Raw genomic sequence first — 17414 nt, forward strand, 5'->3', positions numbered from 1 at the left:
ATAAAATTTTGGTTTAATCGTATGATTGCTTCCTATCACATGTGTGTGTTTATATACATATTATTGTTGGAGATTTTTTTTTTTAATTTTAATAATAATATTTTATTAATCATTGTCCATTGGATAATAAGTTGATATAAAATGTTATGCAGAAATAATTGTTATTATAATTTTGTTATTTTTTTATTTAATAAAGGCTCAAAATCCCATTAGAGTAAGTAATAATTAGCATAGACCTGTAATAAAATTCATTTATTAAATACATAAATCTCACATATTTATATTTTAAATTTATAATAAATTAAATTTAAACAAGAAATTTCACCAAATTTATAATTATTTTGTTGAATTTCACTTTTAAGTAACTTACAATATAGTTTATGGAAAAAAAAAAAAAAGTTGAAATCAAAAGTTGTCTCATTACAAATAGTTATGGAAAATGGTAAGAATAGACATTGATGGTTTTATTGAGTGTATTTAAAAAGTTAAGAAATAATTATTAAAATTTTATTCATATTAATAGAATTTTATCATAATTAAAAGTAAATCAATGTATAATATTTATGATAAAAATTTATCATGTAAGTAAAATCTAAGCAAATAAATTAGTTTCCTAAGAACACTCATTAAAAAATTAAAATATAATTTATTTCCCCTCAACAACCCTATCAATTGCTTTCATAAAAGTGAAACCTTTTTCCCCTTTTTCATAATATGTAAAGTGAAAATAAATAAATAAATAAATTAATTATTGCAATTGCATGGAAAGGGAAGTTCTTACAGGAACGTAACCATATTTTTTTTCTGTTGTAATAATAACTTCCAAAGTCAGGTAAAAACGGTGGCGCTATGGGCGTTTTGATTTGTCTAAGATTCGGACAGCTCCAAACAAATGGAGTCAAATGGGACCCATGTCAGCTTCTCACTCATACATCTCGTAATTACAGCCGATAAACAAGGGCAGCATCGGAATTCCGTCCACATTTAATGAAAACGCTTTAATTTTCTTAATTAATTCAGCAATCAGTCAATAAAATTCTTGACTCGAAACCCAAATCTGCTGGGAGGGAAGAGAGGAACACACTCACACACGTTAAGGAAACAGGGAACACAAAAATATAAACAAGAAAATAAAAAAACGACAAAAGATTGGATTTCCAGAGCAAAGAGGGCCCTAGAGAGAGAGAGAGAGAGAGAGAGAGAGAGAGAGACAGAGCTTATTCTCTTCTTAAAAAAAAAAAATTTGTACTGGGTTTCAGCTTTTCAATTTTTTGCTTTTTTTTTTTTGAAAGTTTTTCATTTTTGGTTGTTGTTGTTAGTGTAAATCGATTTAAGTTGCACCCAAGAAGGGAAAGGGAAAAGGGAAGGGAAGTTCTTTTTTTTGGTTCTGGACTTTGAATGGTTGTTATTGAAGACTGTAGAAGTAGATCGAGGAGCAACCCAAGTTTTGATCTGATCAATCTCGGTGGAAATGGTACATTGTGCTTTGATTTTTAGTTTTTATCTCATTTTATTTTTATTTTCTGGGAATTTTTGTCCTTGTTATGTTTATTTTTTATTTTTTCATTGATAATTTGGTGGCTTGTGGTTGTTTTATTTCGTTGGTTGACTGATCTGTGCTTAACTTGAAGCTAAATTATATGCTTATTTCACATTGCCATTTTCTCTTTTTTTTTTTGTGCTTAAGTATATTTGCACCTATGCTGTTTTGTGGATGTGCCCATTTGAGTTCTAGAAGTAGCAGTGCAGACATTGAACTTCTATGCTAACTACGTTGAGCTAAGTTATTTACAGAACAATGGAATGGTTAGTCCTATCAAGCTAAGCTATTTACAGAACAATGGAATGGTTAGTCCTGTCGTTTTGTTCCAGCCAGATTATTAGTTATCACTGCACAATTTGTGGGTTGCTGATGATAGTGTAGTTATAGCTTCTGCTCCCATCCAGTGTTAGTCAGCAATTCATGATTATAGCTTCACCAGGCATCAAGTATGAATTCAATTATGTTATATTGGAGTCAACTCAACTCAACTCAACTAAGCCTTTATCCAAAAAATTTGGGGTCATGAAATGAAAATGGAGATCATTTATGTTTATGATTTGCGTTAATGGCTGGAAATGTCCAACTTTCAATGATGGCTTATGCTTACATTTTTGTTGGTCATTCCTGTGCTTAAACGGTTCTTCGGATGTGACTGTTTTAGTTTTGCAAGTAGCAATACAGGAAATGAACTTCTATTTTTTGCTATGTTGAGTAAAGGTGTTTATAGAATGAGTCAATGACATTGAAATGTTTAGCCCTAAGGATTTACTTCCAACGAGTTTAGAATTTATTGATGTGCAATTTGTGATGATGTTAGTCTATTGCCTGGTCAGAGTTTTATAGCTTCACTAGGCATCAAATATGAATAAGATTATGCTTTATTGCATGATAGAAGAGCCTTGCAATGGAAACTTGGAATTGATGGCCTTTACCATTGCAATTTTGGTTAATGACTAGAAAAATCCAAATATTTTGTTTGATTTTAAATTATGGCCCAAGCTTTAAATTGTGTCAATAATATAATTCGTTTAACATTGTTAATTATTTCCAAACCTTAGAGGGCATGTGCCAAATCTCCCAAATTGTTAACATGGCATATAATTTATTTGGAACAATTTCACATTAGCATCTGTTCTGGCATATGTAAATGAATGGCCCCTTTTGAAATGATAAGTCATATGTTAAAGATGTTAATTATTATTTAATATTTAAAAGTAAAATGGAAAAAAGAAAATTTTAGATAGTTTCATTATGTCCTTTCTCTTCCTAAATGTGTCCTATCATCTGCTACTATAATTTTTTAAAATAAATATATGCCATGTCAGAAATTTGGGAGTTTTGCTCCCAAGTTTAGATATATTTGAAACCAATATTAAAAAATTATTTATAGAGATAATACAAATTAAAGCATTGGCCATGACTGAAATTTGCACAAAAGTTAGTAGTCTTTATAATTTTATATGCTTTATCTTTGATAATTCGAGTGAATTCAATTGCTTTGATAATTCAAATGAACTCAATTGTGACTTGAGGCAATTCCAACCACATCTGCAAGCCACGTGAATGATCTTGCACCTTTCTTTAAAAATTTTTCATTTTTCATTTTCTCTACAATTCCAAAATCATGATCAATGCTTTTGAAATTGCAAATATTACTTGCTTCCCCCATTTTCAACAAGTTATTCAACAAAACTCAAAAGAGTGTGAATTCAGGTGACCCCTCTGTAATAAAATGACTGATTAAGTTGAAATGTTCATGGCAAACTGACTGATTAGTTCAGAAATATTGAATAGAAGATCTGTGGCAGGGGTATTTAATAGGTACTTATTTTCCTTCTAATAAAGACACAGTTCATCACAGCATTTCTTAGTACTAACCATCTTCTTTGTTGGTAAGATGTCTCTTATTTTATTGGTCATGATATTTATGCTCAATGTGTTTCTGGTGGATTGGTCCCTGGTGTCTTACATTTGCTCCCAAGTTTTGGCATATATTTTCCATTTCAACAGTTGATTTGGATAGTTGAAAGTGTTTATTTGTAGCTTGCTCAAGTCTTATATGTGTGGCACAAAATAATACAATTACATTGAAGCAGAACTTCTAAAAACTCTTGGCTTTGCAGGCTGCTGCTGTTGGTCTGGTGGTTGGATCTCCTGTTTGGCTAGAAGATCCTGATGAAGCTTGGGTTGATGGTGAAGTTGTGGACATTAAGGGGGAAGATATTAAGGTCCTTTGCACATCAGGAAAGACGGTGGGTGTTTTTATTTACATTTCTCAATGGCTATGTTTAATGTAGTTGTCAACTTCATTTGTTTATATTTGTCAACTGTTGAAGAGACAATTCACTATTTTTAGCTTCTCGTTGTGTCTAGTTGCTTTTCTTCTTATTGCATCATCTTTTATTCTTATGTTAATGTTGTTTTTCTTGTCTGAGAATCTATAACACGATGAAGGAGGATATGCTGAGATGCTGACCTTGTATCCTTTTTTTCCCTGTAATTTTGGAAAACTGTAGGTTGTTGTTAAAGCTTCCAATGTTTATGCTAAAGATGTTGAAGCCCCACCTTGTGGAGTGGATGATATGACAAAACTGGCTTATTTGCATGAACCAGGAGTCTTGCAGAATTTAAGATCAAGATATGATATGAATGAAATTTATGTGAGTATTTGCAAGCAATAGATAATTTTTCCTTCTTATGCTCCATGTTGGGAGGTTGGATGTGGGGTAGTTAGATTTGTCTGGATGTGCACTTTTATGGTTTCTATACTATTGTGTTATGTTTTGATGGATATTGAGATAACTTCAGTGGCAGATACAATTTTTTTTTTCAAGGGTCAACATATAAAAAATATGCATATCAAAAAAGTGAAGTTTTCAAGTTGATTTTCAAGTATTAGGGGCTCAACATCTAAAAACTTAATAGGATAAAATTAAGCCAATCTAACCAACCTGTTCATCTGAAAAGAAGAGAAGGAACTAGTTGGATTCAAGCAAGTCACACAAACAAGCAACTCAGATTTAACTTTTATCAAAAAGAGGGTTCTCTAATTAAATTTATGAGGTTCAATAATTGACCCCCTCATTTTTTTAAGCTACATCTGCCGCTGGATATCTGTATCGTTTTCCTTTACATTTTCTACTTTCTGATCTATAAAGGCTGATGTACTAAATGGTGCCTCCAGACTTACACAGGGAATATATTAATTGCCGTGAATCCTTTTAGAAAGTTGCCACATCTCTATGATAGTCATATGATGGCACAATATAAAGGTGCAGCCTTTGGTGAGCTGAGTCCACATCCCTTTGCTGTTGCAGATTCTGCATACAGGTTTTTTTCTTTTTTTTTTTTCCTAACAATTAGTAGTTGTCCATTTTATTCCTCTCTTTAATCAATCTGACAACAGGAAATGCCACTGCTTGTGGATGTAGGCTAATGATCAATGAAGGAGTCAGTCAGTCAATTTTAGTTAGTGGTGAGAGTGGGGCTGGTAAAACGGAAAGCACAAAATTGCTTATGCGTTATCTTGCCTACATGGGAGGGAGAGCTGTTGCTGAGGGGAGAACTGTTGAGCAGCAAGTCCTGGAGGTGAACTTGTCTTATGATTTGTCTGTGACTGGCAGATATAAAAATTCAGGAAATTTGATGCCATTTGATGATTGACAACATACTTGCATTTGTATCTTTTCATCATTTTGCAGTCCAATCCTGTTTTAGAAGCATTTGGTAATGCCAAGACTGTTAGAAATAATAACTCGAGGTGGGAAGATCTATGATAAATCCTTTCTTCATATAGTTGCAAATGTTGAATCTTGTTTTGACTGGCTTGTGTTCTTATTTGCATGCGTTGGACCCCTGCAGTCGTTTTGGTAAGTTTGTGGAGATTCAGTTTGATCAGAGGGGAAGGATTTCAGGAGCTGCAATCAGAACTTATTTGCTAGAAAGATCACGTGTGTGTCAGGTTTCTGATCCTGAGAGAAATTATCACTGCTTCTACATGCTTTGTGCTGCACCACTCGAGGTAATAGTCCTAGATTACTGATTGTTACTTCATGGATAAAGGATCCATATCAAGTGTCAATATTAGTTGCTTTTATGAGCTGGATTTATAATGGTTGTGTGTGCGTGTGCGTGTGCGTGTGTGTAATGGATATTATGCAGCTAGCGTTTAAAAGAATAATGTTCTTCTTGCTGTTCCTTCCCCTGTGCATAGTGAACCTCATCATGGTTAAAAGAATAATGTTCTTCTTGCTGTTCCTTCCCCTGTGCATAGTGAACCTCATCATGGTAAAAACCTTGTCAGCATTGCCCAGTACTGTTCATGAATAGCTGATTGATGGTAGCAATACAATATGGAACCATGTATTGCATCAGCAAAGTTAGCAGAAGCTAACAGAGAGCTTCCAATGCTCATTTTCTTACTTCCACACCTGTTTCATTGTCTCATAATTCCTTTCCTTTATAATTTATCAGGATCTTCAGAGATACAAATTGGGAAACCCAAGAACATTTCATTATCTAAATCAATCAAATTGCTATGAATTGGATGGTGTTGATGATTCTAAGGAGTACATTGCAACAAGGAGGGCAATGGATATTGTTGGAATAAGTTCTGATGAGCAGGTATTTTATAATGATTATTTTAGATGAAAAATGTAGTTATTCAAGTTCTAAAATCTCGTGAATTTTTCTCCTCCCTTTTTCAGGATGCCATATTTCGAGTTGTGGCTGCAATCCTTCATCTTGGAAATATTGAATTTGCAAAAGGAAAGGAAATAGACTCCTCTGTGCCTAAAGATGAAAAGTCTCGGTTTCATCTAAAAACTGCTGCTGAGCTTTTAATGTAACTGAGCAATTTTATTTACACTTCTTCACACTCAATGTATGCTGTTGTTATAAGCGGCTTCTGAAATCAGATTTGTTTAGGTGCAATGTGAAGGCACTAGAAGACTCTATCTGCAAACGTGTAATTGTAACTCGTGATGAAACCATTACAAAGTGGTTGGATCCAGAATCTGCCGCTGTTAGTAGAGATGCATTGGCTAAAATTTTGTACTCAAGGTTGTTTGATTGGTAAGTTCACTTCCATTGTCTGATGAAAGCTCCTTTGTTTCCTTGATTGCAAATTAGTTGTTACAGTGTTAAATAATGAACACATGTTTAGAGCATTAGGACTATGTTGTTCAGCATTGCTCTAATATTTCCCTTCTTTCTGCAGGCTTGTGGGTAAAATTAATAGTTCAATTGGTCAAGACCCTGAGTCAAAGTTCTTGATTGGCGTGCTGGATATTTATGGATTTGAGAGTTTCAAGACAAACAGGTGCTTAGCCGGTATGCCTTTTGTTTACGTTATTTAGAGGGATTTGTTCTTTCAAGAGAACAATTGTTCTTTTTAACTGTCTTAATTGGATGCTTACCATGAAGGAGGAGAATTTGGATTTATCAATACTGATTCTAGTCATGTGCATTAGTTGAGTACAATACTAGTGTGTGCCAGTTTGAGATTGTTACTATGCAGCTTTTAGTATTGCTGTTTTTATGATTATACCAGTTCATGAAACTCCATTGAGTATATTGGGTTCTTTGATGTGCCATTGTTAGAGGGGTTTATTTTCCTGGTGTGGGCATCAAGTGAATTTCTCATCACCTAGTTAATCTCCTTGCCACTCTAGGCTGTCCTAGAACATAAATGGCTACCTACTATTTGGAGGATCTTGTGGAGAGTACAACGGTCATAGTTCTTTCCATGATGCACAATGGATTGGTTTGTACTAATTGAGTCAGTCACAGTGAGATGAGCATTGGTGGATGCTTGTTTGATTCTTTCATCTGATTGTTGGTATTATTTCATTCTTGCAGTTTTGAGCAGTTTTGCATCAACTTGACAAATGAGAAACTTCAGCAACATTTTAATCAGGTATATTTGGAAAGTCAGTGGTACTCCCTTTAGATGCCTTAGCATTTCTTCACTCTACTGCATTTTTTTGATGCATAAATATCGTTTGGGCAGCACGTCTTCAAAATGGAGCAAGAAGAATATACAAAAGAAGAAATTGATTGGAGCTACATTGATTTTGTTGATAATCAAGATATTCTGGATCTCATTGAAAAGGTTTATTTTCTCCTACGTCTGCATCAAGTATTACTGGTTATTTAGTCTGTTCTGTTGTAATTTTCTCTTATCTAGTAATAAATGATATTGTAAATCCTGGCCAGACATCGTGTAATTGATTTTATATATTATTAACTGCAATGCAGTAGGTAAAGCTCGTGTCACAACTAAAACTGTAGTCTACTTGGTGACATTCTTCTCATTGTACTCATGATAGTTTACCTTTCAACGTTGTCTTTAAAGTTTTTATAAAATGTTATTATTGTGTTAAAAATCACATGCTTACTATTTTTCTGGATTTTGATAAAACAAATTATACATATCTATGAAGTTGCAAGATTTCCTTTTTTCCCCCTTATGATGTTCATTCACGTGGTTGTCATTTTTTGTTTGACTTATTTTGGAGATTTATTGTTTCCTATTAATTTTCAGAAACCTGGTGGTATAATTGCTCTGCTAGATGAATCATGGTAAGGATATTATCAATTACTATTGAGAAACCTAGTGGGATAATTCTTTGAGTTGGTACAAGGGTTCTTTTCAATTCTTCTCAACCACTCTGCATGGTAACATAGCTGTGACTTGTTTTCCATAGCATGTTTCCAAGATCAACCCATGAAACTTTTGCTCAAAAGTTGTACCAGACATTTAAAAATCATAAACGGTTCACCAAACCAAAATTAGCTCGAAGTGACTTCACAATTTGCCATTATGCTGGTGATGTAAGTGTCTCTTCTTTTTAATTTCTGGTTCAGTAATGGTGTTGTGAAAAAATAATAATTTTTGGAATTTGAAGTATATTTAAAAACTTTAATTTATTAATCAGGTTACATATCAAACTGAACTATTTCTGGACAAAAACAAGGACTATGTTGTTGCTGAACATCAGGCACTCTTAAGTGCTTCAGAATGTTCCTTTGTTTCGGGAATGTTTCCATTTTTAGCTGAAGAATCCTCTAAACAGTCAAAATTCTCTTCAATCGGTTCTCGGTTTAAGGTATTATATATTTTCTGTTCGTATTTCCCCCCAATTTATGTGCTTGTGGGTATGAATTGCTGTTTTCTACTTCATGCAGCAACAACTACAAGCATTGCTTGAAACTCTCAGTTCAACTGAGCCGCATTACATTCGTTGTGTGAAGCCCAACAATCTTCTTAAGCCAGCAATTTTTGAGAATAAAAATGTTCTTCAACAACTACGGTGTGGGGTGAGATTTTTAATGTCCATTACATCTGGTTCTTCACTATGCTAAAGTTCTGACAAGAATTGCCTAAATATTTGTTAATCTTAATCTATCTTGTGTCTCATTTCAGGGAGTTATGGAAGCAATTAGGATTAGTTGTGCAGGATACCCTACTAGAAGGCCATTTGATGAATTTGTAGACCGATTTGGAATCCTTGCACCGGAAGTTTTGGATGGCAGGTATTCCATTCTTTCTCTTCGCAGAGAGCTTTTCTATTCAAGCATTGGAGATTCTTACTCTTTTGTAATATCATTTGTGTTAGTTGTGATGAAGTTACTGCATGCAAAAGGCTTCTGGAGAAAGTGGAACTTAAAGGCTATCAGGTTTTTTTCTGAGAAGTGAATAATTCCTCTTCTAAGCTTAATTGTATGATTTATAGATTCATTATTAGTGTACCTATCAAACTCAAAGGAGAAATATTATTTTCATTCGACTGCCAGGCATTATGCCATGCTTATTGCACTGTAATGCTGCGGAATTTATCGCTGTTGTTTTTCCTTGTTGATCTTATAATAGTATCTAGCCTTATGAGCCCATCATTTTCTTAATTAACTTGCTTTTGCTTGCCAAATTGTCACGTGAGATGGACATCTATCTTTTTTTCCTTTTTATGCTAATATTACACTTCCATTTGATTTTGAAGATTGGTAAAACCAAAGTATTCCTTAGGGCTGGTCAAATGGCTGAACTGGATGCTCGTAGGAGTGACATATTAGGAAGATCAGCGAGCATTATTCAGAGAAAAGTGCGGTCTTATTTGTCTCGCAGAAGTTTTATCATGGTCCGTCATTCTGCAGTACAGATTCAAGCAGCATGCAGAGGTGCTTGGTTTCATTCTTGGTTCCTTGTGTTAGTTGGCAGTGCTATTTGCTTAGGCAATGAGGATTGTGTATAACTCTGTTGATTCTGCCTGTGCTCAATTCAGGACAACTTGCTCGGCAAGTTTACGAGAACATGCGAAGAGAGGCTGCTTCTCTGAGGATCCAAAGATGTTTGCGAATGTATTTTGCTAGGAAAGCTTATACTGAATTGTGTTGCTCTGCTATTTGTATTCAAACGGGTATGCGTGGGATGGCTGCTAGGGATGAGTTACGCTTCAGAAGGCAGACTAGAGCAGCAATTGTAATTCAGGTAAAATTATTTGTTGTTTTTTGTGCTTCTGTATGTTGCAAGGGTTTGTTTCAGCAATTTTTGGGGCTCTTTTCAAATTTTCTGTGCATGAATTGATGTCCCTTCCCCTTGTTGCCCAGAGCCAATGTCGCAAATACTTGGCCCGGTTACATTATATGGAGTTAAAGAAAGCAGCAGTTGTGACGCAATGTGCATGGAGAGTGAGAGTTGCTCGAAAAGAACTGCGGAAACTTAAAATGGTCAGCTTCTGTTTTTTTTCTTCTTTCATTTCTCATTGATGTTGTGAAATTGTTTGAGAAACAGCTTTGGATGGAATCTCTTCTGTACATGTCTTGTCTTTTACTTGAACGCAATTGTTTTGCCTGAATAGGGTCCATGGAATAAGATTCTTGTTCTTCTTATTTTTTAGGGAAAGTGCCTGGTAGTTATCTTTGATTCTCTTAAACTGTAATGATCAATTTACATGTTGATACGCCAATAGGAAGATTTTTTGAATACTTGTTAATGACCCCAAAATTCAACTTCATCTAGTACTTTCAAGGGATGGGCATGTGGTGTTGTATATACTTTTCTTTGGGAAAAACTTGTCCGGACTATGAACATTTGCTTAGGGAAACTTGCATACGATTGAAAGTGCATTTATATGTATAGTTTAGAATGATAATTTGCTTTCAGTTCTTTTAAATTATTAAGTGAAAGTTGCTTGCACTTGTTCATATTATTTAGCCTTTTGCCTGCTAGTAATTCCCTTTCATTTTTTCTTTTTAATTTGTTTTCTGAAATTATTCAGTTCTTCTGCAGTTTAAACTGGGGGCTATCTTTGTTGTTTTTTATGTGATCTTTGCGTTGTTATATTTTATTAACAGGCTGCAAGAGAAACTGGTGCTCTTCAAGCTGCTAAAAATAAATTGGAAAAGCAGGTTGAAGAATTGACATGGAGACTTCAGCTGGAGAAACGCATGAGGGTATTAATAAATACATTAATGGAAATTTGTGGTGTAGTAATTATGCAACGTTTATCTCATCAAAACTCATTAGTTTGGTTTTAGCTATCGGCTTTGGTTTATTTATTTTCTTAAACCGTTTATTTATTTTCTTAAACCATTTATTTAGTATTTTCATCATAGCAATATTTTTCAATAGTTTTTTTTTTTTTTTTTGAAACATGCTTAAGTTTGGATGAAGTATAGACAGTGAATCACGAAGAGAAATAGATTAGTTTTTCTAACAAAAAATTTTGCTTTGTTTTTGTCCTCTATTCCTTGTGTGGGCATGTAAGAGTACAATTTTGTTATTATCTTTTACCTGGGAAAGACATTATGTATCTTTAAAGTATGCATAGGAGATAATAATTATTAAGCATAGAGCTTTGAGAAACATAAAATTAAAAGAACTCTGTGAAAGAGAGACCATATTTGATCACTCTTTAGTTTTAACACTGAATCAATTCATATTGTTTGCCTCTCTCATGATAGTTCATCATGAATTCTTTTAGTCTCTCTTGTTTTGTCCTCAAATTTTTATATGATATCATATTTGTAGGCCGATATAGAAGAATCTAAAACACAAGAGAATGCAAAGCTGCAGTCTGCTTTACAAGAAATGCAACTTCAGTTCAAAGAAACTAAAGAAATGCTCATAAAGGAACGGGAGGCTACCAAGAAGGCCAAAGAGATTGTCCCTGTTATACAGGAGGTTCCTGTAGTTGATCCTGCGATGCTGGATAAGCTTACTACAGAAAATGAGAAACTCAAGGTAGGAGTCTGACTAGTGGTACCATGTATTGGTAGCAGACATCTAGAAAGTGTTCTCTAAACTTGGGAGAGCAGCTTTTGGATTTTTTTTTCTCACTTATTAATTATGCTCTCCTGATAAATTTCAGGCTCTGGTTAGTTCACTGGAACAGAAAATTGATGAAACAGAAAAAAGATTTGAAGAGACAAACAAAATAAGCGAAGAAAGATTGAAGCAAGCTTTGGAGGCAGAGTCGAGGATAGTTGAACTGAAGACTGCAATGCATAGGTTGTTGGCATGTTTAAGCTACACTGCTGAGATGGGCAATGATATTATTAGATGACTAATTAAATGCAATGTGGGTTGTTCCTGTTAATGCGTTAATAATGATGCTCTTTTTCCCCCCTTTTCTTGACTTGCTTCCAGGCTGGAAGAAAAATTTTCAGACATGGAAATTGAGAACCAAATTCTTAAACAGTTTCAGACACCTGTTAAGAAGACATCCGAGAAGCCACCTATTCCAGCAACTCATGTATGTTACTTCTTGCAAAGAAAAATTATATAGATCTCAGCATTCCCTCCCTCCCTCTCCCATGTTAACCGTCCTTTTAATTGCAGATTTTGGAAAATGGTCACCATGTGAATGAAGAGCACAAAACCAATGTAATCTATTTCATTGATATCTTAATATAGCAATTTGATTTTGTGCAGTCATACTTTGTTTCTGTTTACTGATTGTTGATTGGATTTCTTTCTGCAGGAACCACATAGTACAACACCTGTAAAGATGTTTGGCACAGAGTCAGATAGCAAGTTTAGGAGATCCCACATTGAACGCCAAAATGTATGTGCTTACAAAATTAGGATTTGCTTCATCTAATATGTTCAACGGTAGCTGTGAAATTCCAGCATTTTGAATCTTATTCTTGCAACAGGAGAATATTGATGCTCTTATCAATTGTGTTGCGAATAACATTGGGTATAGTCATGGAAAGCCTGTGGCAGCATTTACCATATACAAATGTCTTCTCCACTGGAAATCCTTTGAAGCAGAAAAGACTAGTGTGTTTGATCGTCTAATTCAAATGATTGGTTCTGCAATTGAGGTAACTGGCCACGTTATATTATTGGTAGTTCTTCCTAGAAAAAGCACAATGGAATACAATGATCTGTTGAACAAGGAATGCCAATGATAGCTCACTTCTTGATTGCAGAATGAAGATAACAATGATCATATGGCTTACTGGTTATCAAATACATCTACTTTATTGTTTTTGCTGCAACGAAGTCTGAAGGCAGCTGGTGCTAGTGGTGCAACTCCAAATAGGAAGTCATCCTCTGCAGCATCCTTGTTTGGGAGGATGACGATGGTATTCAATTTTTTTATTCATTCAGGTTTTTTATGATGTTGGATATTGATGTGGGCTTGGTGTCCAACAGAGTTGAATGGCGAAAAAAGATCTATATAGCTGAACCCAACTAGTTTGGAATTAAGGCTTAGTAGTTCTTGGTCAATTGTAGGGTTTTCGTTCTTCTCCCTCATCTTCCAATCTTGCTGCTGCTGCTGCACTATCAGTAGTGCGCCAAGTAGAGGCAAAATACCCAGCCTTGCTTTTCAAGCAACAGCTTGCGGCATATGTGGAGAAAATTTATGGAATTATTCGAGACAACTTGAAGAAGGAATTGTCATCTTTGCTTTCATTATGCATACAGGTATATTGCACTTCAGTTTGTTCTGTTGAAGTTGAACTCCGTGTTTTTTATCCCAATTCTTCATGCCAATGTCGACAACTGTAACTTCGTGTTATTTTTAATTCCAACTTTAGGCCCCTAGAACATCTAAAGGAGGTGTACTAAGATCTGGGCGTTCCTTCAGTAAAGATTCTCCTGCAAGTCATTGGCAGAGCATAATCGATAGTCTCAACATTCTTCTCAGCACGTTGAAACAAAATTTTGTATGAGCTTCATTGTTTTCTCTTCTAATTGTCTTTTAAATGCACAAAAATTCTCAGAGTTATTGGTATTTCAGGTGCCTCCAGTTCTTATCCAGAAGATCTTTACTCAAACTTTCTCATACATCAATGTACAATTATTCAATAGGTAATTAGTCATCTTATGCATGTAATAAATCAGATGTCAGAAGGTTTCCTTATATAGAGATTCTATGATGTTCAGTCTTCTCTTGCGCCGTGAGTGTTGTACATTTAGCAATGGTGAATATGTGAAAGCTGGATTAGCTGAGCTAGAGCTATGGTGTTGTCAAGCAAAAGAAGAGGTAATTTGTTTGCTTTAACTCGTCAGTATCATGTTGGCCCTTTTTTTTGTTATGCTTATTTTGTCATGAGTAAATGCTGCATTAATATTCTCTGCATTCCTTAACCATGTGCCTAATTTTTCTTGATTCTCATTCCCTCACTTCCTTTGATTGCAGTATGCTGGCTCGTCTTGGGATGAACTAAAGCACATAAGACAGGCTGTCGGATTTTTGGTATGCCAATTGCTTGTTTTTATTTTTATTTTAGTACTACCCCTAACATAATAGTAATCTTTTTCTTTATTGTTTACATTATTTTCTTGTCTTGGCCATCAGGTTATACATCAGAAGTACAGAATATCCTATGATGAAATCACTAATGATCTGTGCCCTGTAAGTGCCCTCCCTCCCTCCCCTCCCGCACCCCCCACCCCCCATCTTTCTATTCTTTGTTTGCACACAAGCATGCGTGTGTCTATCTCAGTATCTCCTCATATTGTGTGCACATCTTAGTGTAGCAGGATCAGGGAACTTGATTTGTGCAAGGGGCTGGGCTGTAATAAGGTTCTGTGTGTTTGTTCTTTGCATTGGCAGTTGAAATGGTTGCCAAAATGGCTAACTATTTCTGCCTTCTAAATGTAGCTGTTCATGGTTGCTCCCCGTGACAAGTCTTTATTTTAATTGGGGATCTGCCCAATGTTTTCCCTTCATTGTACTGGGAAATCAAGTTCATTGGTGTGACAGGTCTCTCTTTTTTATCACTATGCTTTGGTTTTTCAGATCCTGAGTGTGCAGCAGCTGTACCGAATCTGTACACTGTACTGGGATGACAACTATAATACTCGAAGTGTGTCTCCTAATGTAAGTTTGTGTGTAAATGGTTTTCTGCAATGGTATTTTGGAGTTTGTTTTCCTGTCAAGCAGATTTCTGTTCTGACTTCAACTTTAATCTATCTTCAGGTCATTTCCAGCATGAGGGTGCTTATGACAGAAGACTCCAACGATGCTGTCAGCAGTTCCTTTTTGTTGGATGACAATTCTGGGTGAGAATTTCTTAATTTCGCATATATTTTCAATTTTGTGTCACAGAAACTTCTCTTCATGTTTGCAAATGGACTAGGAAAATGATGTTCTTTATAGAGATTGTAAGCTTTTGATGTGCCTAAAATGAAATGAGGGGTTATACCTTAATGAATCTCATTCTGGGTGAAAATGACATGTGATTGTAAGAACACATGCATCCTTCAGCAGCAACTGTACAACTGCAACATTTGCTTTCCTTAATCTATCAAAAAAACTTTAGCCTTTTGTAATTTACTCAATAGTATTTCCTGTCTAATTTGTATTTCTTAAAAACAGCATCCCATTCTCTATTGATGACCTTTCTAATTCACTGCAAGAGAAAGACTTTATGGATGTTGATCCAGCAGAGGAACTACTTGGGAATCCAGCTTTCCAATTTTTACACTAGTAAGGCTAGGGAAACTCAAGCTTCTCATCCTTTTTGTCTGAAGTAGGCAGCAATCAATCTCTCTAGTCAGGGGTATCAAGGTTGTAATCTTTCTTTTTCATTTTTCCATATTCTTTTCTTCATCTCTGCCCCCATGTAAAATCTTTTATTGATTTATTATTATTATTTTTTGGAGATTCAAATCTGTAAAGTCCATCCTTGTTGTGAGGGGCAAAGCAAAGGTAATATCTTTGTTGTTTTGTGTATTCTTTGGTGATACCAATATTTGGTTTTTACTTTGTTCTTTTTGCCATAATGGGCAGCAAGTTTCATAGGAAGTTTAAGACATGCACAGTGTCATTGTTGTTTTGTGGTTGAGGCATTGCTCTCTCCACTCAATTTTTATTGTATAAAGAAACAAGACATGGTAATGAGAAGTATGTGAGAATGTTTTATTTTTTATTATTTATTTTCAGGAAATTGTGTTGTGGGGGTGGTGTGTGTTCTAAAGAAATTATTTTATATAACCATTTTATATATAATGGATAGTTTCTGTTAGGATGAGATTCACATTAAATTCATCATAATTAATAGTTACAAGGAAACTGTTGTCCATATAATTTTCCTGTGTTTTCAGATTTATTTAAATCTTTAATAAAATCATGTCATTATTAAATATTTTTGGATATTTTTTTTAAATTTAAGAAGTATTTAGAAATATGAGTTTATTTGGAGGTGAACATAACAATTACACACCCTTATTTTTTAAAATAAAAATAAAATTAATATTAAATAAAATTAATTTTTTAAAGAAAATGAAAGATAATAAATATCCAAGGCTTCCATCAGAGGAAGGATTTGAGAAAGCTAGGATAGATTAAAAATTGATATTCTATGTATAAATAATAAATGAATAGTGACAAAGTATCTGAAAATCAAATCAAAACATGAAGAAAAATAGTCTTTTGGTAGCCCATGACCATGAGGATATCACATGGATTCCTCAGAAAACCCTCACCTTGTACACAGCTGACTACTACCTCACCACCCCCTTCTCTACCACATAACAATCACCTACCCTCTAGCATTAGGACCATAGATTCATTTAGGGTTTTGGAACCAAATTATGACCCTACTTGGACCATTCTTTTTTTATTTTAATATTTAACTTAAAAATTAAAATTAAAATTAAAATTTTAAATTCAAATTTATAATAATCAACTTTAACTTAATGGTATTGAAATTGTTTTTAAAACCATAATGTCTCCATAACTGGAGTTTCTATTAGAGTCTATTATACTTCTATTTTAAAAATCTTTTTAAACAATTATTTTATTATTTAAAATTTTTTATTATAATTTAAATAATATGTCAAATAGATTTTTAATTTGGTAATACATACAGCTGTGTAACAAAATTAATTTGATATTATATATATGAAAGGATAGAGTTGAATTTGGAGGCATGTGGGTTGTCTCACATTGATCTGTAATTGGTCCATGGGTTAGCCATTTTATTTTAGGTCCCCAGTCAGTAACTACTCTCTTGGACTTGATGGGGTTATCACTTGGAGATTTGACAAAAAAAATTTCAACCCATCCACATTGAGCCTTACGCCTACCTGCCATTGCCAATGATGAACCACAAACCCCTTAGCCCTTATCAACTGCTTCTCTCTCTCTCTCTCTCTCTCTCTCTCTGTTTTAAGATCATCTTTTCGCAAGTTTCGATTAAGGCTTATTTGTTGTATTTATGAAAGTTAATTTTGTGTTTTCTTGAATTCTTTGGAATTTTTTAAGATTTGAGTTCGTAATAATAGCAGTGATCTTTTCATTAATATTTAAATAATCGGCTCATTAAAAGACATGAAAAATTAACTTATAATAATCACTAAGACTCAATATTTGTTTGTTCCGTGAAAATTATAATATTTTGGTTACTTAGG

General features: G+C 34.3%; 1 protein-coding gene across 1 annotated transcript; it reads left to right on the forward strand.

Annotated features, from left to right (window-relative positions):
* Positions 1 to 1061: 1061 nt before the first annotated feature.
* On the forward strand, positions 1062 to 15931 carry LOC110666266 (myosin-6-like). Its single transcript, XM_058129081.1, has 39 exons — positions 1062 to 1474; positions 3667 to 3795; positions 4060 to 4203; positions 4728 to 4873; positions 4975 to 5131; positions 5245 to 5303; positions 5405 to 5564; positions 6017 to 6166; positions 6250 to 6386; positions 6470 to 6616; positions 6762 to 6863; positions 7403 to 7460; positions 7554 to 7655; positions 8088 to 8125; positions 8251 to 8377; positions 8482 to 8652; positions 8732 to 8863; positions 8970 to 9079; positions 9163 to 9223; positions 9544 to 9721; positions 9826 to 10031; positions 10151 to 10270; positions 10898 to 10996; positions 11574 to 11786; positions 11914 to 12053; positions 12192 to 12297; positions 12384 to 12428; positions 12526 to 12609; positions 12701 to 12871; positions 12980 to 13135; positions 13287 to 13478; positions 13592 to 13720; positions 13795 to 13865; positions 13941 to 14040; positions 14197 to 14253; positions 14356 to 14412; positions 14800 to 14880; positions 14980 to 15062; positions 15379 to 15931. The coding sequence occupies exons 1-39, from the start codon at positions 1472 to 1474 to the stop codon at positions 15488 to 15490; spliced, it is 4533 nt and encodes a 1510-aa protein (XP_057985064.1). The 5' UTR covers positions 1062 to 1471; the 3' UTR covers positions 15491 to 15931.
* Positions 15932 to 17414: the final 1483 nt, after the last annotated feature.

The sequence above is a fragment of the Hevea brasiliensis genome, chromosome 10 (genome assembly GCF_030052815.1).
Source record: "Hevea brasiliensis isolate MT/VB/25A 57/8 chromosome 10, ASM3005281v1, whole genome shotgun sequence".
Taxonomy (NCBI): Eukaryota; Viridiplantae; Streptophyta; class Magnoliopsida; order Malpighiales; family Euphorbiaceae; genus Hevea; species Hevea brasiliensis.

Bases quoted from the DNA above. Each gene is read 5' to 3' on its own strand.
- LOC110666266 (XM_058129081.1), top strand. The intron at 12,872-12,979 runs GTAACTGGCCAC...TCTTGATTGCAG, and splicing joins TGATTGGTTCTGCAATTGAG to AATGAAGATAACAATGATCA. The intron at 13,866-13,940 runs GTAATTAGTCAT...TATGATGTTCAG, and splicing joins AATGTACAATTATTCAATAG to TCTTCTCTTGCGCCGTGAGT.